We start from the raw sequence: 22,836 nt of genomic DNA on the forward strand, positions 1-22,836 counted from the left end.
ATGTGACACTGAAATTACATTTTTAAATATATTCAAATACAAAACAGTTATTTTAAATAGTTACCATATTACCACTTTACTTAATATTTGATCAAATAAATGCAATCTTGGTGAGCTTAAGGGACTTCTTTCAAAACACATGTTAAATAAATGTTAAATAAAAGATTTTTGTACAAATGAATTAATAAAACCACTTTAATAAAAAGACATGCCTCGGCCCTTAAATGTCCATTGCAAGAGCATTACTGTAAACACACATTTTGCTTTTTTAGGTACACATTCAAATTATCATCTGTGCTAATCGACATCATATCACAGATACTTTCAAGCTAAACCTGTTTTGAACCCAGAACATTCCTTTAACTAACCGGTTAGATGAACCTAAAGTTCTCCTCCATCTCCCTGTCTCATGCTACAGTGAGGCATCAGTGATTTGCCGTTATAAGAGTTGCTCTTTCCACGCATAACGATGCTCAATTTCACACGTGCATGGCTGTGAAGGTACAAAAACACACACGCGCACACACATCCGCCTCCCATTTCTGAAGTCTCGCGCAGAAGATCCTCTGTTTGTCAATAATACAAAAAGTTCTAAACATGCTACCCTCAGACGGTGCTGTGGCAGCGTGGTGGATATGGCCCTAAGTTCCTCTTTAGTTTGCCAGAAAATTACCCTGCTTAATACTGAAAAAAAAAATTCTGTATAGTTCAAAGGCGCCTGGAGTGTTGTGTGTCTGTCTGTGTAGGTCTGCACATTTATCTATATCAATATATTAATAATTATATATATAATATATATATATATATATATTAATGCATGGAAGACAAGAACAAAGTATTTAATGCATGGAAGACAAGAACAAAGTTAGATGAATGATATATTTAAGTATTTTTTGCTTGTCTTAGATCTCCAGTCCAAAACTCTTCTGTCCAGAGGTGTGGAACGCTGTCCAAGCTCCAGTAGATTGTCTCCACTTTTCAAAGTATAAAGCTGATGCGTCCTCTGAGGGAAAAGTCTGTGAATATTTGTCAGAGACACACACCATGTCAGCTTGACGTCAGTATGCGCTGCGCGTGTGTGTGTTTACACTCCGGAAAGTACAGCATGTGAGGATTTGTGTAGTTGTTCATTAGTGTGTGTATGAGTGTGTGTGTGTGTGTGTGTCAGACGGTCTCTTTCAAACAGAGGGCTTCCACGGCATTGCTGGGACCCTGGGACACCCCTCCGATGAGGAACAGCATGTTTGGGGTCTGAATGGAGGCACAGGAGCAGCGAGGGCTGGGTAACGGGGCCACAGGTTCCCATCTCCTCTTCAGCTGGTTATAACTCTCCACTGACGCCAGCGGGGACGTGCTGGTTACCTGATAGCACACAAAACAAAGCACTGTCACAAACAAACAGAAATAAAGATTTGTATGCCCTAAAGTTCTCAAAATGGTTAAGCAGCAAATGCATGACAATTCAAATGTATCAGTGGGTTACATTGATATTAACCATGAAATATAATAAATGTTGTCTTTTTTATTTAATACTGCTGTAGACCATGTAGCTGTGATCATCTACGTATATGCTAAAGCAGAGGTTTTGAAACAGGTCACTATGGAGTGCTTAAGGGTTTGTGAAAATTTTGTGTTGGTCTTTCATTTTTATTTTTTTAGTGCTGTCAAATCGATTAATCGCATCCAAAATAAAAGTTTTGTTTACATAATATATGTGTGTGTGTGTGTGTGTGTGTGTGTGTGTGTGTGTGTATATATATATATATTACATGTATATATACAAATATTTAATATTAAATATTTGCATTTAATAAACATTTTCTATATAAATGTTTCAGGGGGCTTTGGTCAAATGTCAATACTAAAAGGGCATTAGAAACAATGTGATTACATTAAAAAAAATTACATTTATATTATAATAAATTTTTTTATATAAGCTAAATGAATGAATTTTAAGTAGGTATGCACATTAAAAGTTGTATCTTTTAAAAAATGCACTAAAAATACTGATGACGACTCCTGTACGACACAGACTTTTAACCAATCAGATGCCCTCTAGAAATGAGAATGTCCCGCTCCCAGTACCACCTACATTCAACTAGCAAGTAGCAAATCATAATCCATGGCTGTGATGAAAACTATTAGAATTTTTTTAAAAAAAGGGGATGATCCCTATAATATTTCCCATCTAAACTCCTGGATGCACATAGAAAAACACAATTTTTAGTGTTGTTTTGAAAAATAAAGATGTGTAAAATGCCATATGTGAAAGCCTACAGTTAATATTTCCAGATTCAGTATATCACAGGCAGGTGTGCAGAAAAGCCCTGCACATTACACAGCCTCTCCAGCCATTCAATCAACACAACACCCTCTCCACATTAGCATACAGCATCCACAGCGCACATCCTCTCACAACACACACACACACACACACTGCGGATGTTTTCTTGCAGATGAAGCACTTGACACCTGGCGGGTTTTGGGACTAAAGCAGGTTTGAACAGGTGGCAGCGTGCAGATTTCTTCAAATTATGTAACTCCTACAGATTCTGTGGCCTTATGCTTTGAGAAACTTTGCTCTGATGTTGCAAAATAAAGAAATATATAAATAACAAGAAAGTTTCTCTAGTAAATCCTGGCACAAACACTGCAGTCACAGTGAACGGCAAACATTTTCTCATTTTCCCCAGGGTCAGTTCAGCTAGGCTGGCTGTTTACACTCCTTTGCCTTCAGCGCTGAGACCTAAATCATCACACACTACCTGCCGCTAAGTTTCCATGGTTACTCAAATTGAAGTGCAGATGATATGGACGGACTGGTGCGGTGACTATTGTTATCATAATTTCCCGGTAGAACAAACACTTGGGCGAATCTGTTTGCGGTAATCAAAAGTGTCACGTCGAGCTGTGCTCTGGCGCTGGCGTGGAGAGCTTATGCGTGTTGCTACGTATCCTCAGGCTCTTTTGTGTTCACACAAATACATATTTCTAAAAGCGGTTTTGTAGGAGCTGTTCGCAAAGGTTAGATTGATCTTTGCTGAATGATTCTCACCACCATCTATGGGGAGCCAGCCACCTCAACAGAAAAGAAAATCATAAAAAAAGTGTTAAATATACTGTAGATCTAACTCATAAAATTAAATCTAAATGTTAAATCTTAAAGAGCTTAATATTCAATGCTCTCATCCGGCAGCAACTAACAGAAAATGAAGCTGAACCATCAATAAAAATTATGTTAAATCTTAAAGAGCTTAAACTAAAAACATAGCGCAAACTATTTAAAAAATTTTTAATGTTGTTTCTCTCTAACCAATCTAGTTTTCGAAACTGGAAATAAAGTTTGGAAAATTTTGGTAACTGAACATGCTATTCAGGTTGTTGTGTTCTCAGGTGATTAATTAAACCAGACGTACTGTAGTTAAAGTAATGCAGGCCAAGACACATATAAGTGTAAGTAAAATATAAAAAGCCTTTATTTTCTAAATAAGTTGTTTTCTCTAAACCAACATTAAATCTTTCATTTATTTTTTGCATGCTATTGACAAGTTTACCTTCATCTTGTAGTTTATCCATGGTTGTGTGCATGAATAAGCTGCTGAGATGCTCAAAACATGGAATTAGTTCAATTTAAAGGGATAGTTCATCCAAAAATTCAAATGATGTCATCATTTACTCACCCTCATATCATTTCAAAACCTGTAGAAGTTTCTTTCTTATGTTGAAGAATTAAAAAAAAACCAAACAGTTGCTGGTTCCCATTGACTTTCTTAGTAGGGAAAGAAATAACTGATTACCAGCATTCTTCAAAATATCTTCTTTTGTGTTCAACATAAGAAAGAAACTCATAGAGGTTTGGAACAACATGAGGGTGAGTAAATGATGACAAATATTAATTTCCGGGTGAACTATTTCTTTAAGTGTCATTGTTTTGTCCCTTCAAATCTATTTGGATCAAAACCAATATGTATATATATTTCATCAGAATGTTTTCGGTTGATACAATTTCAGTGCATTACTACAGTTAACATACATTATTTTTTTGTTTTGTTACAATGATAATATAAAACCCACTTGTTTAACATACTCTGGTCCGTTTGTCCAGACCGTGTCATAAATATCCTGAGTCTCTACGCTGGTTGCTATTGTAATGACATAAACATCAACAACAACTCAAGAGTCTTTCTCACACTACAACTGAGAGCATCTGTCAGAGGGAAAGAGGGTGGAAATTTTGTCTTTGCTCAAGTCTGTCCTGACATCTTGACACAGTGCTGAACTCAGAAGGCACATGAGAGAACCATTAAGCAACGGAGGCATTTTACTCAGTCAAGCACAGAATGCACAAAACTATAGAATCACTGACTACATAATGAATTCCACTATAAAAAGGAAAGTGAAAATGTGAGCACAGCTCCAAAAAATATTCCCCATTTTGTGTGATGTGTTATGGATGGTGCATATAAAAGCATTTTAAAAATATAGCGAAAAAAATAATATATACACACACACACACACCCACACACACACACACACACACACCAACACACACACCACACACAGAGCTGGTAGTAACTGATTACATGTAATCTGGATACAGTACTTGTAATTACATTATACTACATTTTAAAATACTCGGAATCAGACTAGTTACCTTTTTATTGATTACATGATTACATATTATTCACACAATAGCAATAAATTATTCATAGGTATTAGTATAGTTAAATGCATTAAATGCACTGATTCAATAAAACAAATTATTTTAACAATTAAGTATCACGTTTGCATGTTCACGGTTCTTTGATGTCGGTTAATTATCACATGACATGCAGCTACACAAATAAAATATTTAAAAAAATAAAATATTTAAATTTTTTTTAGTAAGTGCTTCATTTTGATTGATGTTGTTTTAAAATGATTTAATTTCATTAAATCTATGAACCCTCTAGTTCATTTACGAACCAGTTCGGGAAACCTTGATTTAATGTAGTACTTAATGCACTTTGTTGTTGATCACAATTAATGGAATATATTTTCTTACTCTTTGCATTTTTATATCAATATGATACAAGATTATCATATTTAAATCAATGTTATAAATGACTTAGGTCAAAAGTAATCTAAAAGTAATCAAAAAGTTGCTAACTACAATTTTTTGTCAATTAATATATATATTAGGGCTGTCAATCAATTAAAATAATTAATCACAATTAATCATATGATTGTAATGAGTTAACTTGTATTTAATTGCAACTTAATCGCACATTTTTATCTTTTCCAAATGTACCTCAAATGAATACTTTTCAAGTGTTTAATACTCTAATCATCATGGGCATGGACAAATATGGATGCTTTATGCAAATGTATGTTTATTATTAGTGAAACCATACTCAACATAGAGCATGAAGTCTAGACAGGTTTCAAAGGTCATAGATGTTTTTCAAATATCTTGTTCATATCTATTAGACACATGAAAAAAAAGAACATAGAAATACCAGGTTCCCATTACTTCTCTTTCTTTGCACTGAGCAATTTACTTACGCAAACCTGTTGTACATTTTCCCATGACAGGGCAGCTCACTTCTTCTAAAGCTGGTTTAAGCAAATATTTAGATACTGTTGACAATGTCACAAGTCATCAGCCAAATATGACAAAACAGTTAGTAAGTAAGAATCCTAATTATCCTAATTTCCTTATAACAATCATCCTGGAAATTCTTTTGTCAATACTTTTTTTGTTACTGATACTGTGATAACACATGAACCAATGATCATATGAATCCATTTGAATGAGGTCATAGATGATTTAGGGACAAATCATCTGAAGAGCAATTTCCTGAACATCATCCTAATAGTAGCCATTAATTTTAGAAAGACACGAGGAGCTACAGGGAATGAAGCATCTCCTCCATTTATGTCATTATGTCTCTGTGTGTGCACAAGTCTATATGGCCTGAGTGTCCAACAATGCCTGTAAAAAAAAATAAAATAAAAAGAACAGAAGAAAAAGAGGAGGACAGGACTAAAGTACTAGCAAAGAGACACAAAAATAGCTCAGAAAAAGCACCAGATACAAAGATGAATGGCAACAGCAGAGACACTAAACACCACCGAGACAAGACGTGAAGAAGGGGACGGGGTAGAAAGAGGTGACAACAACTCAGAGAGGATAGAGCAAGCCGGTGAAGGAAGAAGTAGTGTGATGCTCAAATGTGAATGTTCTCACGCTATGAATAATGGAGACGCTCACACACACACACACACACACACACACACACACACACACACACACACACATACATACACATACACACAATCCTCCATCAGCTGCTGTGATGCCTGAAATTCTCTCTATTTCTAGACTTAAGAAAAGATGAAATAAAAATATGCCATGTTTAATCTGCAACGCTCTGCCCTAAATATCATTTTTTGGGAAGATGCTGAAATTTCTCGCCCACTCTTTGAGCTGACATTTATTGAAGAAATCTCTCTCTCTCCCTCTAGTAATGTAGCCACAGACAAACAGACTGGAAAAGAAATAAGGCAGTATTTGAGACTGATATTCAGAGCCTTTTTACTGGAGCGCAAATGAACCCAAATGAACAAATCATTTCGTTTGAGGACACGTCGGTCTAAGGAACAGGCTGACGTTGAGCGATCCCACATATTCATTGTTTCAAAATGAGGCTAAGTGTGATTCTTTGACTTTCCAATTAAAACTAAGTTGAAACAAGTGCATAAGGGAATGTTGATCGAACTACACCCTGAAAAATCTTAAATTACACTGCAAGTTACACTGATCGCTTTCTAATGGTAGGTGGCATAGTTGGGAAAGTTGTTGAGATGTGGCCTGTAATTGTTGCAGATGGTGTACTGTGAGGTAGATTCTTGTTGCTAGGTGACATTAGTGCACAGTACTTACTCATGGCTGCACATAAAGACCTGACATAATGAATCCATTTGCTTGATATGGCATTTTATTATGAGGCCATTTCTGCCGCAGGTTATTCAGAAAAATGACAGTCTTTGCACTGTGCTTTGTAGATTTCTTTCCTGGTTTTCCAAGCTCAGTTGATCCTATTTGCATAATCTATTCAACATCGGCTGTTTACTTACCGAGTCCCCCCCCGCAGCGATGACCCATCCACCGAGACAGCCAGCTACGAAGTCCGCCCGCTTCTCTCTCATGCGACAGCTCCGCGTGGCCTTCAACCACACACCTGCACACAGGGGAAAACACACACCAGAGGTTAAAGGTTTAAGAGATCAAGATCGCACCAGGTGTATTATTGGTAAAACCAAAACCTCATTTTCCTTTAGTTTAAAGGTGACATATCATGAAAATCTGACATCTTCTTTGTTTAAGTGCTATAATCAGGACCCTGTGCATCTACCAACCCAGAAAACAGAACACTAGAGTCCCAGCCTCAGAGGAGACAACAGAGTATTTGATTTATTGATTTATTTACTGTATATTGTATAATGACCACCCAAGAGTTCATCTGACCAACATGTAAAGGTCATTGTCAGAGTTTTAAACATGACGGCTTTCTTATTCCATGAGAGACAATGGCTTTGTTTCCACACAGACCTTTAAATTATATAACACACACGAATCCCAAAAATCCTGTAAAATCCAACCAATCAAATGAAGACTTTGAAACTCGCAAAGTGTTTTCAATTTTGTGTGGCTTATGCATTACACGTTCGGCCAATGGTCCATGGGCATGATGTCTTATAAATTTTATATATGTATACAGTATTCTGCAAAAGTCTTACGTCATTAGTATTTTTACCAAAAACAAAAAAAGGTTATAAGCCAGTTATTTCTATCTTTTGCCTTCGGTTTCTTCAAGCGTCTTGGAGACATTGCCACAGTTCTCTACAGTTTTTTTTTTCTTTTCTGTTTCTTCATGTAAAGCCAGATGGACTGTATGATAGTGAGATCAGATCTCTGTGTGGAGCACTGGCTGTTGTCAGACTCCTTGTGCATAAGAAAATCTTACTGGAATATTACAATTAATGGCAAAAGGAATGTTTGGAAAAGTAAACTGATAGTTTTACTAACACACTACAGCAAAAGGTAGAAATAACTGGCATAAAACTATTTATGTTGGTAAAAATACGAACTGCCTAAGATTTTAACAGTAGTATATACTGTATATTAGAGTGTTCAGTCACATGCCTTAATTGGCTCAGGTTTTCGTGGCTCAAAAACATTCAGTGTAATGTTGGCAGATTATAAATTGTGCTCTTCCGGGGAGTTCTGTTCTAGCCCGAACAACTGTTGTTGAGATTCCTTCAGGTATTATAGACCTCTTTGGTCTGCTAGGTCTCCAAAGATCGATATAAAACTCAAAGCATATGTCTCTGGTTCACTAAAATCTAGCCAGATGGGGCATGTTGTTGTGGTCATTTGTCAGCACCAACCAAAATTGAAATGGAAACCATAAATTTACCATAATGACAGCAATGCAAGAAAACAAGTGGACACTGAAAGTCAGAGAGAGTTCAGACTCACTCACGCAATCAATCTGCCCTAAACTATACAGACAGCTTGATACACAACTTCAGTGATGAACAAACAGCTGAGAAGGGCGTATCTCTATTTTTGATTCCCTAACATGCCATGACCATGCAGTCTCCGGAAAGCTGTCTTCCTGCATGACACCATCTGCCTGGGAAAAAAATTATGCCCTCAGTTTTCTCAGATGTTCCCATACACAACATTCACTCACTCTTTTTAACTCCTCTGATTTTTCTGAGGGCACTTTAAAATCTGTTCACTCCATTTTCTTGTAACCTTCAGCCCACCTGGCATCTCTTTCAACTTGTGGTCTCCAAGCTCTTCAGCATCTTTCAATTCATCCCAAATTTCAATTCATTCTCCCTGCTGTCGGCCTCACATAAAAGAATGCCATCTGTTTGAAAAATACTCTGTAGGCCATTGTATCCCCACCCACACACTCATACTTGTCCTTATCGGACTTAATAGCCCTCTTGCTCAAGGTATCAAGGTGATGTGCTCCTCATGAAGATCAGAAATACTCCGCTGTAACCCAACCTTGTCCTGACTGATGGCACAATCTGAAATCTGTCTGAAGAGGGAATATCTTTTAGCACTTTCTGACTCTTTAATAGGGTCATAAGAAAGAAATTTTCCTTGATAGTTTCAAGCCAAAAGAATTTAGAATACTGTAAGTGTCAGAAGTCAAATGGTTTGTTCTGGTCTTCAGATTTGATTGGCTAAAATGTGTGAATTTGAGTGCTAACACAGTCCACCAGCACTAGGACTTTTCACTGACAGTCCATGCATTTGTGGTGGGAGTTTTGCCGCTTGTTCTGCAGGTTGCATCGCTACACCAGTTTGTGGAAACAAGCAACTGTCTTTATGAGTGATTCCGCGAGTTATTTAATTAAGGGATTCATTCAAACAAAGTGATTCACAGCCAATTCTTTTCTTTAAAAACACTGATTAATTCAAGAACAAAACAAGTGACTATATATGACTGAGTCATTGAATTATATTTAGTCAACCATTTTGTCCAAACAATTCATTTAGAAACAAAAACCTCAGTAACTATTAGCAAGTCAGTGAATCATTTAATTAAGGTATTCATTCAAACACACTGATTCAGTCACAGATGATTCTTCAGGGAAAACACATCAACACTGATAATAACATCAGTGGTGGTTATTCATTTCATGTGGTGGTTTATGCATTTTATGGTCATTTATGTTGATGTGAAAGTTTCCTTTATAATTATACTAGAATATATAATATGATTCAGTACTTTGTACAACACAACAGCAGGACCCAGACAAATAAGTTGAACACTACAGGGATTCAAATAATAATACATTGCTTCCTGCCACCTGTCAATTCAAAGATGCTATTGTCTTGAATTGTCATCTCTGATAATGAAGCTCTGCATTTAAGCACATACTTTCTAACAAAACTGATGTGCTGAAAAATACAGAAAAACCAAGCAAGCAAAAGATCAAAGATATAAGCTCTCTCAACCTGTCTGTCTTTCTCTGCCTTCACACACACACACACACACACACACACACACACACACAGTTAATGAAGTGTGGCGGCCCCAGCGTGATCGTTCAAACTGTTATTAGAAGAGAGAAAGGTACAGGTAAGCTCACTTTATGAGATTACAGCACACTAAAAGGAGAACAAGAGAGCAGTACAGAGAAGAAAATATTTGGATGGAGGTAGGAAAAGAGAAACGGTTAAGCAGAAACAATTTCCACCCCCCGCAGCCCCTTCTGAAACCATGAGATAAATTGGTTGAAATTGCCAGTGACTCCACGCTGACAGGGGTTTGAGTGTTTTGTCTTGCTCTCTCAATGCGTATGAGACGCAAATGGAGCTGAATAAGGGTTAGAGGTCACAGATAACCCTCTGAAGCTCTAAAATCACTCAGACATGCTCAAATCACGGTGATTTACAGTGATGGTGGCTTCTCTCCTTATGAGATCTCTGGAGATCACGTTTCATTCTCAGATTCATCCATTTTCATTTGGGACAATTAGGTAAAGGGAACCTTCAGAGTGTAGCTGGTCACATCTAAATCTACTTCCCCTCTATTTATTGTAAAAGGTCAACTTTTCTACTAATTTTTAAAGATATTCAGGCAACCATATTAAGTAAAATAAGATATAATGGTAAACACTTTTGGTTCCATTCATTAACATTAGTTAATGCATGGGGTATCATGAACTAACAGTGAACAATACTATACAGTATATATTAATCTAGGTTAATGTTCATTTCTACATATACACAAACACATTTTAACAGAAATTATTTAACAGTAATTTTACAAAGCTTATGCTACACCTAAATCCTACAGTACGTCATCGGCTGGAAGGCCACTCTCGTGTATGTGCAAACGACAGTTAGCGGAAGCTAGAGATTACATTTTATGTTAGATTTACTAAACAGGGCAAATTATAGCATAATTCTATATGGGCCGATGGAAGGGGAAAATTCTGTGTGTGATTTCCTGACAATGCGCAAATTAAAGAAAACAGACTTAACCAGTTCCTTTCCATAATGACCCAGCGGAATCTACCACCTGCTTTAAGACATGCTTTTTTTGGGCATTAAATAATGGCAAATACCAGTAATTTGATGGGTGCACACGTTAGTAAATTACGTTGCGTGATTCATTTTAATAATCTCCTGCCATAAATTTTGCGTCTGAAAGGGAAACAAGGTCAGGCGCAAAAATAACTGTCCACACTTTTTCAGTGCTAACTCTTCACTGCGCGTTTTTAGTAAATCCTGATAGTAATATTTTAACGCCAAAAGACAGTTTGTGCTGACGCAAACGGTTAGTAAATCTAGCCCATAAAGTTTTAAATATGGATATTTTCCTTACACAAACGCATCACTTCAAGAGGCCTTTATTATCCCCACTTTTTATGATGGATGGATGAACATAATCCAATTGGACCTGGACTTCAAAATCTCGACCCCCATTCATTGCTATTATAAAGCTTGGAAGTGCCAGGATATTTTTTAATATAACTCCGATTATATTCGTCTGAGAGAAAAAAAGATTTAACTAAGCTTGAGGGTGAGTAAATCATACGGTAATTTTTATTTTTGGGTGAACACTAATTGGTTACCACTTCCTTAGATAAACTTACGATAAAAAAAGCGATTCTTATCATACCATAAAATACTCTTAATTTAGAGAGTGGAAAATAAGAAAGGAGGAGTCACATATCACAGCAAAGTCTACAAAGCACTGCACTTTTCCTTTGAACTGCTGCTTTAGAATACCTGTCTGCTTGCCCGCCTGTCTGCCTGTCTGCCTGTCTGTTGACCTGTCGCTTGCTATTAAACCAGACATGCACACAGCTGTGCTTCTCTCTGTAGATAAAGAGCAGGAGGTGTTGTATGATTGACAGTTCTGCAGGCTCAAAACAATGACCCAGCTGGAGATGAGACCCTGTGTTTATTTAAAGCCAACAAATCAGTCATCTCTGCTCTTTCTATTATGCTCACACATGCACACACAAGCACATACCCCTAGTCTGATGTCCACTTGAAAAAAAAAATCAAATTTTTAAAGTTTTTTCAATCTACAGATGTTTCTCTCACTGTCGGTCTACATATTTCCGCCATGTATTTTAATCAAGACTCTTTAAAGTGCTTCAACCAAAGTGCCTTTCAAGAAGAGTCAGTTTACTTGGCAGACATCCAGGCTTTCAGGAATACAAAACCAACTCCTATTGACTTGAATGGGGAAATACCAAAATCTCAAAAACTGCTTACCACATTTGGGCACTGGCATTTTTGATCACCACTGTGAATCTCATATCAATGGCCAGATAAATCTCTGCTGCTCCCCTGCACACTCTCAGGGGTAGAGAAGCACTGTGGGATTGATTAAAGCAGATCGATGGGCTAATCCACGAGAGCTGTGCACTATATCAGTCAGTGTGATGCTGATACTGCGGAGGAGCACATGTGGAGTTTGTGTTATCAGAGCTGCTGGTCCAGATGGCCCTTGTGAGGCAGGAGAGAAAAGTTGAAAATAAGGAGAAATGACAGGAGTGGAATGTGCAAGGTCAGTCTGAGAACGAGAGATAAAGCGAGAGAGGAGGAGTGAAACATGTGACAGCAGGACATCAGCGAGACTCACACAGTGAAAAACACAGTTTTTATGATGCCTTGAAAACCTTTAGGGTGGAAGTTTGTATCAAATCCTGCACTGGTGGTGCACACAAACCCTTTCTGCACGCTGTTACTGTGAATAAGGATGAGGGATCCAGCAATTGTTGCTAACACCACACTCATTCATGTACAAAAGCCCTGAGAACACAAGCTGACAATAGCAGCCGTCACGCCTAATGAGTGAACACACTCTGCCTGTACGGCACAGCACACAGCGGCTGAAGTAATGAGTCTGTGTTCAGAATGATTGTGAGAGGATGTGTGCTTTTATGTCTCGAACAACATCCACTGAAGATGTTCTTGTGTGAAGCTAAACCAACAATATCAAAGAGATCCCACTTTCATTAAAGGGGTCATATTGTAGATCCCCCGAGGTCTGCTTTTATATATATATATATATATATATATATATATATATATATATGGTGGCCAAAATTATTAGAACATTAGTGTCTTTTTGCTGCAGTGTGTCAAGAAACCTAGCTCCATAGCTCCAGTACTGTTAAAAGTTTTAGGCACTTTGTAAGAATGCTGTAAAACAAGGATGCTGTCAAAAATAATTTCATAAATAGAGATTCTTTATCAATTAACTTCTATTAACTAAATCAAATCAACATTTGGTATAAACCATCTTTTGCGTTTAAAGCAGCTTTGGCCCTCGGTGAACTTGTGCACAGGTTTTGCAGGTGGGTTTCTTGAAACATCTTGGAGATGTTGCTACAGTTCTTCTGGATTTAGTCTGTCTTAGTTTGTTCTGGTTCTTCATGTCTTTCCAGACAGACTGAATGATGAAGAGATCAGATCTCTGTGTGGAGCAATGGCTGCTGTCAGACTCCTTGTGCCAACAAAAATCTCACTGGATTATTACAATTAATGGCAAAATTAATGTTTGAAAATGTAAACTGATATTTCCTACTGACACACTACAGCAAAATATAGAAATAACTGACTTAAAACTGTTTTTAGCTGGGGAAAATACTAGTGTTCAAATAATTTTGGCCACCACTGTATGTATGCATGTAATATACTTGTTGTTTTTATACTGTGGAATCACTAGATGTTTGTAGCATGTACGTCACGTGACTAATTCAAGTGATGAAACTTGTGTATTAAATAAATTCAATGCACACAGACTGAAGTAGTTTAAGTCTTTGGTTCTTTTAATTGTGATGATTTTTGACTCACAAAAACCCACCAATTCTCTATCTCAACAAATTAGAGTACTTCATAAGACCAATAAAAAAAATAAAAAAAACGTGTGAATTGTTTGGCCTTCTGCAAAGTATGTTCACTTGGTAGAGGCTCCTTTTGCTTTAATTTACTGCCTAATTTTGGCGTGGCATGGAGGTGACATTGTCTGTGTTCAGGAGTGGCTAAACAAGAGGAATACGACAACTGTAACCAAATTCCTTGACACCTCTGTGTGTGGTGCCTCTTGATGCTTTGACCCCAGCCTCAGTCAATTCCTTGTGAAGTCACTCAAATTCTTGAATCGATTTTGCTTGACAATCCTCATAAGGCCGCGGTTCTCTCGGTTTGTTTGTGCATCTTCTTCTTCCACATTTTTTCCTTCCACTCAACTTTCTGTTAACATGCTTGGATACAGCACTCTGTGAACAGCCAGCTTCTTTGGCAATGAATGTTTGTGGCTTACCCTCCTTGTGAAGGGTGTCAATGATTGTCTTCTGGACAACTGTCAGATCAGCAGTCTTCCCCATGATTGTGTAGCCTAGTGAACCAAACTGAAAGACCATTTTGAAGGCTTCTGATTTATTGAGATGCACCTGTACATTAGAGGTGGCAAGGTACACAAACACGACGGTTCAGTACATACATCGGTTTTGACATCATGGTTCGCTATAGAGCAGGGGGAAAAATCATGCGACTAATCATATGGGAGGACAGACTAGGATCATACCATTATGTGAAAGAAGGAATGGGGAAAGAAGCTCCAAAGATAGTGAGAGTAGTGGTACAGGCCAGGTACACAGAGCGACAGGGAGACACTGCATTGTTGCAACATCGGTCCCCTCAGAGAGCCTTCTCAAAAACAGGACAAAATAATCACAGAGAGGAGAAACCGCATCAGCACTTCCAAGCTGAGGCATCTGATATTTCTGAATGCCAACCCGCACTAAAGTCTAAAGTGTTATTATTAAAGTTTTATTAAAATGTTAAATAATAGTATGTGTATTTTTTTATACAAAAAAAAAACCAAACATAACATAAGGCTTTTATGAAAACACTGAATACAAAATTGCTTACCAACACATAAACCATTCACAATTGCTAAAGTGGGCTAAAATAGAAGGCTCAGAGTGATACTAAATAAAGAGCCATTTGGGAGCCGTAAGCCAAAAGAGTGGAATCTTTAAAAAGAGCCAAACTAGTTTACTGAACAAATAGGTTACAATGGTTAAAATTTACAACAGAACCAAAACTTAAATCTAATTACTATTTATTTTTTAAATATGATAATCAACAACTCAGAAAATGTATGCAAATGTATAAATGTTGTTAAATTAACTTAAAAATTAGAAAAATTTATATTTGTTGTTGAAATATATTCATTTACACAGTGGCTGTCATAACCTTATTTCATAACAGATTTATTTACATATACAGTCCATTAAATAATTAAGATGTAACTAACAGGTAAAGTAAAATATAATGAGTACATAGTCTAATATTTCGTGAAATGCTCTTCTCTAGACTTCATATCTCTAGCAAAGTACAAGCGGATACTGATTACTTGCCTGAGCTAAATGAAAAGCTACATGACATTTTGTTTACAAGCTGTTTTTTTTGACATCTTGCATACCAAACTGAAAGTTTCTGGTACGAATATGCATACCGTTACACCCCTAATATATATAATATATATCATTACAAAGTGTTTTTGAATTTTGTTTGTTGAATTTTTTTTTCTTTTGCAGAATAAAGAAATTATTAGAAAAAACATGAGGGATGAGTAAATGATGATAAGAGAATATTCATCTAGTAAAAAATAAATATACTTAACTCTAATATATTTATTTAATGATAAGTATACTAAAAATAGACTGGCATGTCTATACTAACTGAAAATACATTCTGAATTTAGTTATTTCATGCTTTCATCAAGCACAAACTTAGTGCACTACGAAGTCATTTTGTAAAATACTATACTTTTTTACAAATGCATTTGGTAAAGGATGAAATATATATATTCATCTTTAAGAAAGTACACTGGCTAGGTTCTTAATTTCCATCTACAGCATGTTTGAAACTTGTTAAAAGTGATTTTCTCACATACATACCCATATAAACTAACTGGATGAAACCTTTGAAAGAGGACGCCACTTCATAACCCCAATGACAAGACCATGCTCACTCAGCACAACAACTAGTGTCTATACGGGATGAATGAAGCAACTCATCTTATGATCCTGTAGCTGTATGAAGGCCATATAATGTATGTCTGTGGGGATTGTTTTGCATTGTATGTTATCATATAATTTAAGTAAACAAGGCCATTGTATGAGTTCTCACCTAAGGCTATGGCACAAGAGACAATATCAATTAAAACAATTTAATTTGTTAAATATTGAAGTAATAATTCAGTAATTTATTTTAGTTGAAAAAATACAATACAATACACAGTATTTGAGTTCTATTTGTTGAGTATAAAAAAAGTATAGATCAGGGATAGGCAACGTCGGTCCTGGAGTGCTGCTGTCCTGCAGAGTTTAGCTCTAACCCTAATCAAACAGACCTGAAAGAGGTAATCAAAGGTCTTTTTGATTACTAAAGCTACAGACAAGTGAGGTTTTTTTTCAGGGTTGGGAGTTAAACTCTGCAGGACATCGGCACTCCAGGACCGACGTTGCCTACCCCTGGTATAGATAAAAAGAAATGTTTTGACTTGCAAATAATTATAATAATAATTCATGCAGTATTTTGTACGGTTATGAACTTTAGAGACGTTAACTACATGAAAAGTAACAAAATGTATTAAAATAATTTCAATTCAATCGTCACATATAAATCCGCAGCATACTGTAAACCATCAAACCGCCAAAATATTTCATTGCAATTTTACATTATCGTTATATTAAATAAATGGATATTTAAAGCGTACTTAAGTAAACTTGGAGTAGTTCCACTTTAGCACAAACAAGTATATTTATTACAACTTTAGTTAAACTTCAGTGTTTTTTTTTTTTGCACAACTAAAATGCATTTAGTACAAAATGAGTTCCAATTTACACTAAGTATACCAATTTATAGTGTGGCACAAATTTATTTAGTTATATTTAAAGTACATATGAATAAAATTTACTGAAGTATACTATTTTTTCACTAGGGTATCCTTTTAACTTTGCAAAAAATCAACAAAAGCCTCTTTCATGTGCCGTAACAACTATTAAGATGAGAGATTTTATAAAAATAAATAGATTAAATAATAATACAATAAATAAAACAAATGCCCAGCTGCTCACTTGTACTGTTATACTTTTATCTGTAGTTCTTCTGGTGTTAATAGCAATAATAGCATCTGACCTGCTTAGACTGCAACACATCCGAAATTGCATACAACCTTACTATTTAGCTAGTAGGTGAAAAAACAGTATCTGAAGACAGTAGTATACTTGAATTGACAATATTCATAAAACAGTAGGCAAAAAGTTCCCAGAAGACCTACTACTCCATGTCAGATTCTTAAATGTGAGTCCAGTTTACTATCCCATAAGGCCACAGGAGAGGAGTTGTGATTGGCAGTGAAGTGACACAACTGTCGCTGGTAGGTCATGTGACAGTGACAACATGACAACTATAGTATGGCTAGATTACATTCATATACACACATTCAAAAGAAGTAGCTACTCAAAGTATGCGATTGTGGATGCAGCAGCCCATGACTTATATTACTTATATGTGGGCAGCTATAAATTAATATTTCAAAATTTCAGAACTACCCATTTATGCAGCTTGCAGTATGCTTTCATAGTACAATGAATGAACTCATCTTAAAATACTATGTTCATGATATAATGATAAAAGCCCTTTTAATATTTATACAGATTACTACTATGCATTTTCATTTCTTAGCAGATGGGATTTTTGACCAAAGCAACATGAACAAGTATAAAGGTTATGCTGACCATTCAGAAAGCAACTAAAAGATATAAAAGGAGTTCTTTGTACTGGCTCTTTGTTAAAAAAGAAAAAGAAAAAGAGGCTTTCATTTGGTATAGTGGATGGTTTCTCCTCCATAACTCACAATAAGAGTCAGAGTGGCCACAGGGCTTTACAGGATCATATTCATACAGTAAAGGATGTGACTACAGTGTCCCAGTGATATGACAGGGTAATATTAGTATTCTCAGCCACTCAGCCATTTGCTCATGGGACACATTTAGCTCTGTAATTCAATTACTCATTCTCAATGTCCACTGCTGGCAGTATGATTTATGACACATGCTGTACTGGGAGGGTGGATTCTGCCAGTCACTGTACATCTACTTTCATTTTTTGGTCAACCCTCTTGATGGGGATTGCAACTGAAATAATAGTTTTTACCCCATCATTTAAAAATCATCTATTTCTGTGACAGCACTGAGTGAATGTATTCACCGAAGCACTCTAGTACCTTCTCTTCAGAATGACTGGATGCTTTTGATGCATATTTATGTAAAACTGTAGCCAAGAGCTAAATGTCATGCCACAATGTTTTACTAATATACATAAAAATCTCTAATTAATACAAAGCTGAAAGTTTTTGTACATCAGTTGAGTTGCCATTTATGCATCTCCATAACAGCATGGTAATGCATGATATCTAATATGCATGCTACCAAACTATGGTTGACTGGTTGTATTATAATTATTTTTGCATGAGACTGACCAAGAAAGCAATGTTTTCAAACATAAGCAAAAATAAAAAGAGAAAAAATGAGATGCAAGTATTAAAGGTGACAGCAGAGGAGGATGCAATGAGACAGTGAGTGACAGAAAGGGAAAATCAGAAAAGAAATGGGACAGACGAGAGAAGGAGAGACAAACAGACACAAAGAGCACCATGGAAGGTGTTTGATTATGCTATGATTCTTCTCAAATGTCAAAGGCTCTTTGCAAGCACTCTCACTTAGCTCTGACAGACAGGGAGATAAAGAGCAACAGAGAGAGAGTCATCTCAACTCATAAATACTGGCAGATGGACAAAGGAGCTGGCCAGAGGATAATCAGACAATCCTTCACTTTCATCCGCAGAAATTTGCTTAATCGATTTGACGTTATAAAATGTTCATGTGCTAATGCATTCCAATATTTCTAAGGGCAACTTAGATCTAATGTATTACACTAAAAATTTAACGGGACAGTTAAAATTGTGTCCTCATATCCTAACCTTCATTTCGTTCCAAACCCATATGACTTTATTTCTTAAGTGTAGATCTTTTGTAAAATGTACTCGCCATCTTTTCCATACAATCAAAGTGAATGGGTATCTGGGTTGTCGAGTATATAAAAGTAACATATCATTAATGTTGTCCCATATGACTTGTGTACTACAAGTCATACAATAGTTTTATGTGAGGAACACACCCTAAATTTCATTCAGTATTCATTCAAATACTGCATAGATGATGTCAATAAAAACATACCATATGTAAGATGTTATTAGGTATTTTTTTTCCACACACAAAGCTTACCATATAGCTTGAAAAATAGTAATAGGAAACTAATTTTATATTAATTTGATGTTATGTTGTTATTTTGGAGCTTGACATGCCAGATCCCTTTTCACTCTATTATAATGTAAAAGAGCGAGCAGTACATTCTTCAACATTTCTTCTTCATTTCATGTGTTCGCGGCTGAAGACAGCAAATCACACAGGTTGTAATACAGGAGCTTTATTTTTGGGGGAACTATGCCTTTAAAGATCATTTTGTTTGTTAATTAAAGCCGTAGGGTAAACAGTGAGAAACTTCAAAGTTCAGCAGCTCTTCACAAAAAGATTTGCTTTGATATTAAACTAAAAAGCCATTTGTAAAGTTAGTTCATAATGCAGCCTGACAAATCCCAACAGATTAAACACGCAAGAACTGACATACATATTGCATTATTCTGCTTGTAATGTTTAAAAAAAGAAATGCCAGGAAAACCGTTTGTGTACTGTACACTGCAAGCATAGCCTCAGTCTATAAACCATCCAAGACAAAGATGAAGAATATGCTATCCTGTATAATATGTGTGTATAAACTGGCTTGAAGCTAAAACAGGACCTTCAGAAGAGCACAGTGTAGAGCTGTAGGGGTCGATCACTGCCCTCAAAGACACTTGTGGGATTAACAAGGCTTGAGTAGATTTGTAAGCCCATGGAAGAGAAATGAGTCAAACAAGCAGAAGTTTTCAGCAAATACACTGAGACACAGCTCATCTGGTGTCTGCCAATTACACTGATGAACTCTGAAACCAAAGTCAATAAGTGGGATGAAAGGAAAACACAGATGAGGGAGGAAAAATGTGTTAAGTAAAGCTCCAGCAACACTCACTAAATTGACTGCATTCATTAAAACTGTGCTATAGCTACACAATTCTACAACATTTAAATACAAGAAATCAATGTAAATTCCACGCCAAAGGCCATGTGACTAATGTATTAAATCACCATATTGACCGCATATCCACAGTAAAAAAAAAAACAAAAACAGCAAAGCTAATTTATGGTAAAAAGCCCAAAACTGTAGAAAAGTATTAAAAATGTGTTAAAGAGGGAGTGATTCATCAGAGAAATGCAGGCAGGCAGTGGTGTGGTGATGCATACATATGTGCAGCAAACCTGAGTTTATATCCGCTCAGTCCTTCTCATTTTCACTGCATTTAGGTGGCATAACTAAATTAATTTGGACAAAAGACTACTACTAAAACCAAAATCCATTCAAACTATTTATTTTTGTTGCAGAAAGGCTTACAGTTAATTTAACTGCATGGAAAAGCTACCTGAATTTAATTATGTAAATGTTTTATTATTGAATGAACAAAGGAGCCATCGAATCTGCTAAGGGGATACGATTAGGAAGCCAAATGCTCAGGGGGGAAGATTAAAAGGAAAGGTTTAAAGCAAAGGAATTCAATGCTGAACAATATAATAAATTAAGCGATTATAATGAAGTAATGAAAAAAAGGAAGGTTCTCGTGCTGAAGAGGAGAGCTGAGGAACAGAGAGAGAGCAGAGAGAAGACGCTCATACTAATGATTCCTCTCTAACAAGCCTCTGCTCGCTCTTTTTATGTGGTGCTGCTCTAAGGATTCTTGCAGGAAGAGATTCCGGTCAGACCCAGACATGCACTGTGCAGATATCACACACACATAGACCTACATCCAGAGAAATCATACTTTATCCAGCTCTCATAATTGAACACATCAGCTACAGGCTAAAAGAAAAGGACAAAACTTTCAGGTGAAAAGGCCAGGAATCAGAATTCCACAAATATTTAATAAATATATTAATTGTTTGTTTCTCATATCTGCGGCAGAACGAATAACTGGTTGTGTTATTGTTAACTGAAAAAACTATTAAAAATAATTTTTCGTACAGCACGAAAGTAAAGTTATACAAATCTTTGAATTAAAAAAAATTTAAAAAATCATAAAATTGCTTTTAAAAAACACATTTATAAATATTAATTTACAAAAATAAAAGCCTCACAAAATAAAACTACAATAGTAATATAAATAGTATATAAATGAGTAGTAAGCGGGATATAAATATTACTAACATAACTAGTGAAAAATAAATATACTACACTGTATTGAAATAGATTTATTTCACGCCAAGTATACAAAAAATTACCTATTATGTACTTACTAAAAATACCCTGCAATTGTACTAAATAGTAGGCTATTCTTAAAGTATGCTAAATTGAACAAACTCATGTTTGTGTTTAAGTGCACTTTAATTGTGTGGAAGTAGTGCGAAGTCACACCTAAAGGATACTCCACCCCAAAATGAAAATTTCGTGTCATTAAAGGTTATTCACCCAAATATTTAAAATTATGCCTTAATGGACTCACCCTCATGTCGTTCCAAACCCATAGACTCCGTTCATCTTCGGAAACAATGTTTAGTATTTTAGATTTAGTCCATGTCCAGAAATGTAAAAAGACCATTGTCAAGTAGTCCATGTGGACATCAGAGGGGTCTGTTAGAATTTGTTGAAGCATCGAAAATACGTTTTCTTGTCTTCTCTTCCGGGTCTGTTGTGAACAGCGACCGTTGCTGGATTGCTGACTGCTGTGACTGCTGGCGCCCAATAACTGGCAGCTGCGTCAGTGGCGTCACTGCAGTGTTGTGAGCGACTCACAACAGACCGGAGAGAAGAAAATGCTGAATAAAGTCGTACTTTTTGTTATTTTGGACCAAAATGTATTTTCGATGCTTCAACAAATTCTAACGGACCCTCTGATGTCACATGGACTACTTTAATGATGTTTTTATTACCTTTCTGGACGTGGACAGTATACCGTACATACATTCTCAATGGAGGGTCAGAAAGCTCTCGGACTAAATCTAAAATACCTTAAACTGTGTTCCAAAGATGAATGGAGGTCCAGTGTTGTAGTCGAGTCACCAACTGTCGAGTCCGAGTCGAGTCTTGAGTCACAGTGTTCGAGTCCGAGTCCAAGTCCGAGTCACCAAAGAAGAGTCCGAGTCGAGTCCAAGTCGAGTCACCATTACCAGAGTTGAGTCCGGGAAGTCGAGTCGAGTCTCTCGAGTCCCGTGATTCGAGTCTGAGTCGAGTCTCGAGCTCCCAGTGCCTAAATGTCTCCACTCTGGGACCTTCAAAGAACTGATAAAATGTATTGAGTTGGTAGGCATTGAAGTCCATTATATGAAGAAAACATCCTGAAATGTTTTCCTTAAAAAACATAATTTATTTTCCACTGAAGAAAAAAGCCATGGATATCCTGGATGGCATTGGGAGGAGTAAATGATTAGGAAATTTTCATTTTTGTGTGAACTAATCCTTTAACACTGTATTACAGAAATACACTCAGCTAAAAAAAAAAAGAAACGCATTTTACAGGACACTATTTTAAAGATACTTCAAAATTACAAATCAATACGATATGCCGAGAGAGAGAG

General features: G+C 36.3%; 1 protein-coding gene across 1 annotated transcript in view; it reads right to left on the reverse strand.

Moving 5' to 3' along the window:
* Positions 1 to 1,090: 1,090 nt before the first annotated feature.
* LOC109102815 (kelch domain-containing protein 8B-like) overlaps positions 1,091 to 22,836 on the reverse strand; it is a 100,914-nt gene continuing 79,168 nt past the window's right edge. Inside the window, exons 6-7 of the mRNA XM_042750680.1 lie at positions 7,103 to 7,223; positions 1,091 to 1,354 (exon numbers count right to left, since the gene is read on the reverse strand). Coding sequence (XP_042606614.1) covers positions 1,165 to 1,354; positions 7,103 to 7,223 — 311 coding nt within the window. The 3' untranslated portion in view covers positions 1,091 to 1,164. The remainder of the gene's footprint in view (positions 1,355 to 7,102; positions 7,224 to 22,836) is intronic.

Source organism: Cyprinus carpio, chromosome B23, assembly GCF_018340385.1.
Source record: "Cyprinus carpio isolate SPL01 chromosome B23, ASM1834038v1, whole genome shotgun sequence".
Taxonomy (NCBI): Eukaryota; Metazoa; Chordata; class Actinopteri; order Cypriniformes; family Cyprinidae; genus Cyprinus; species Cyprinus carpio.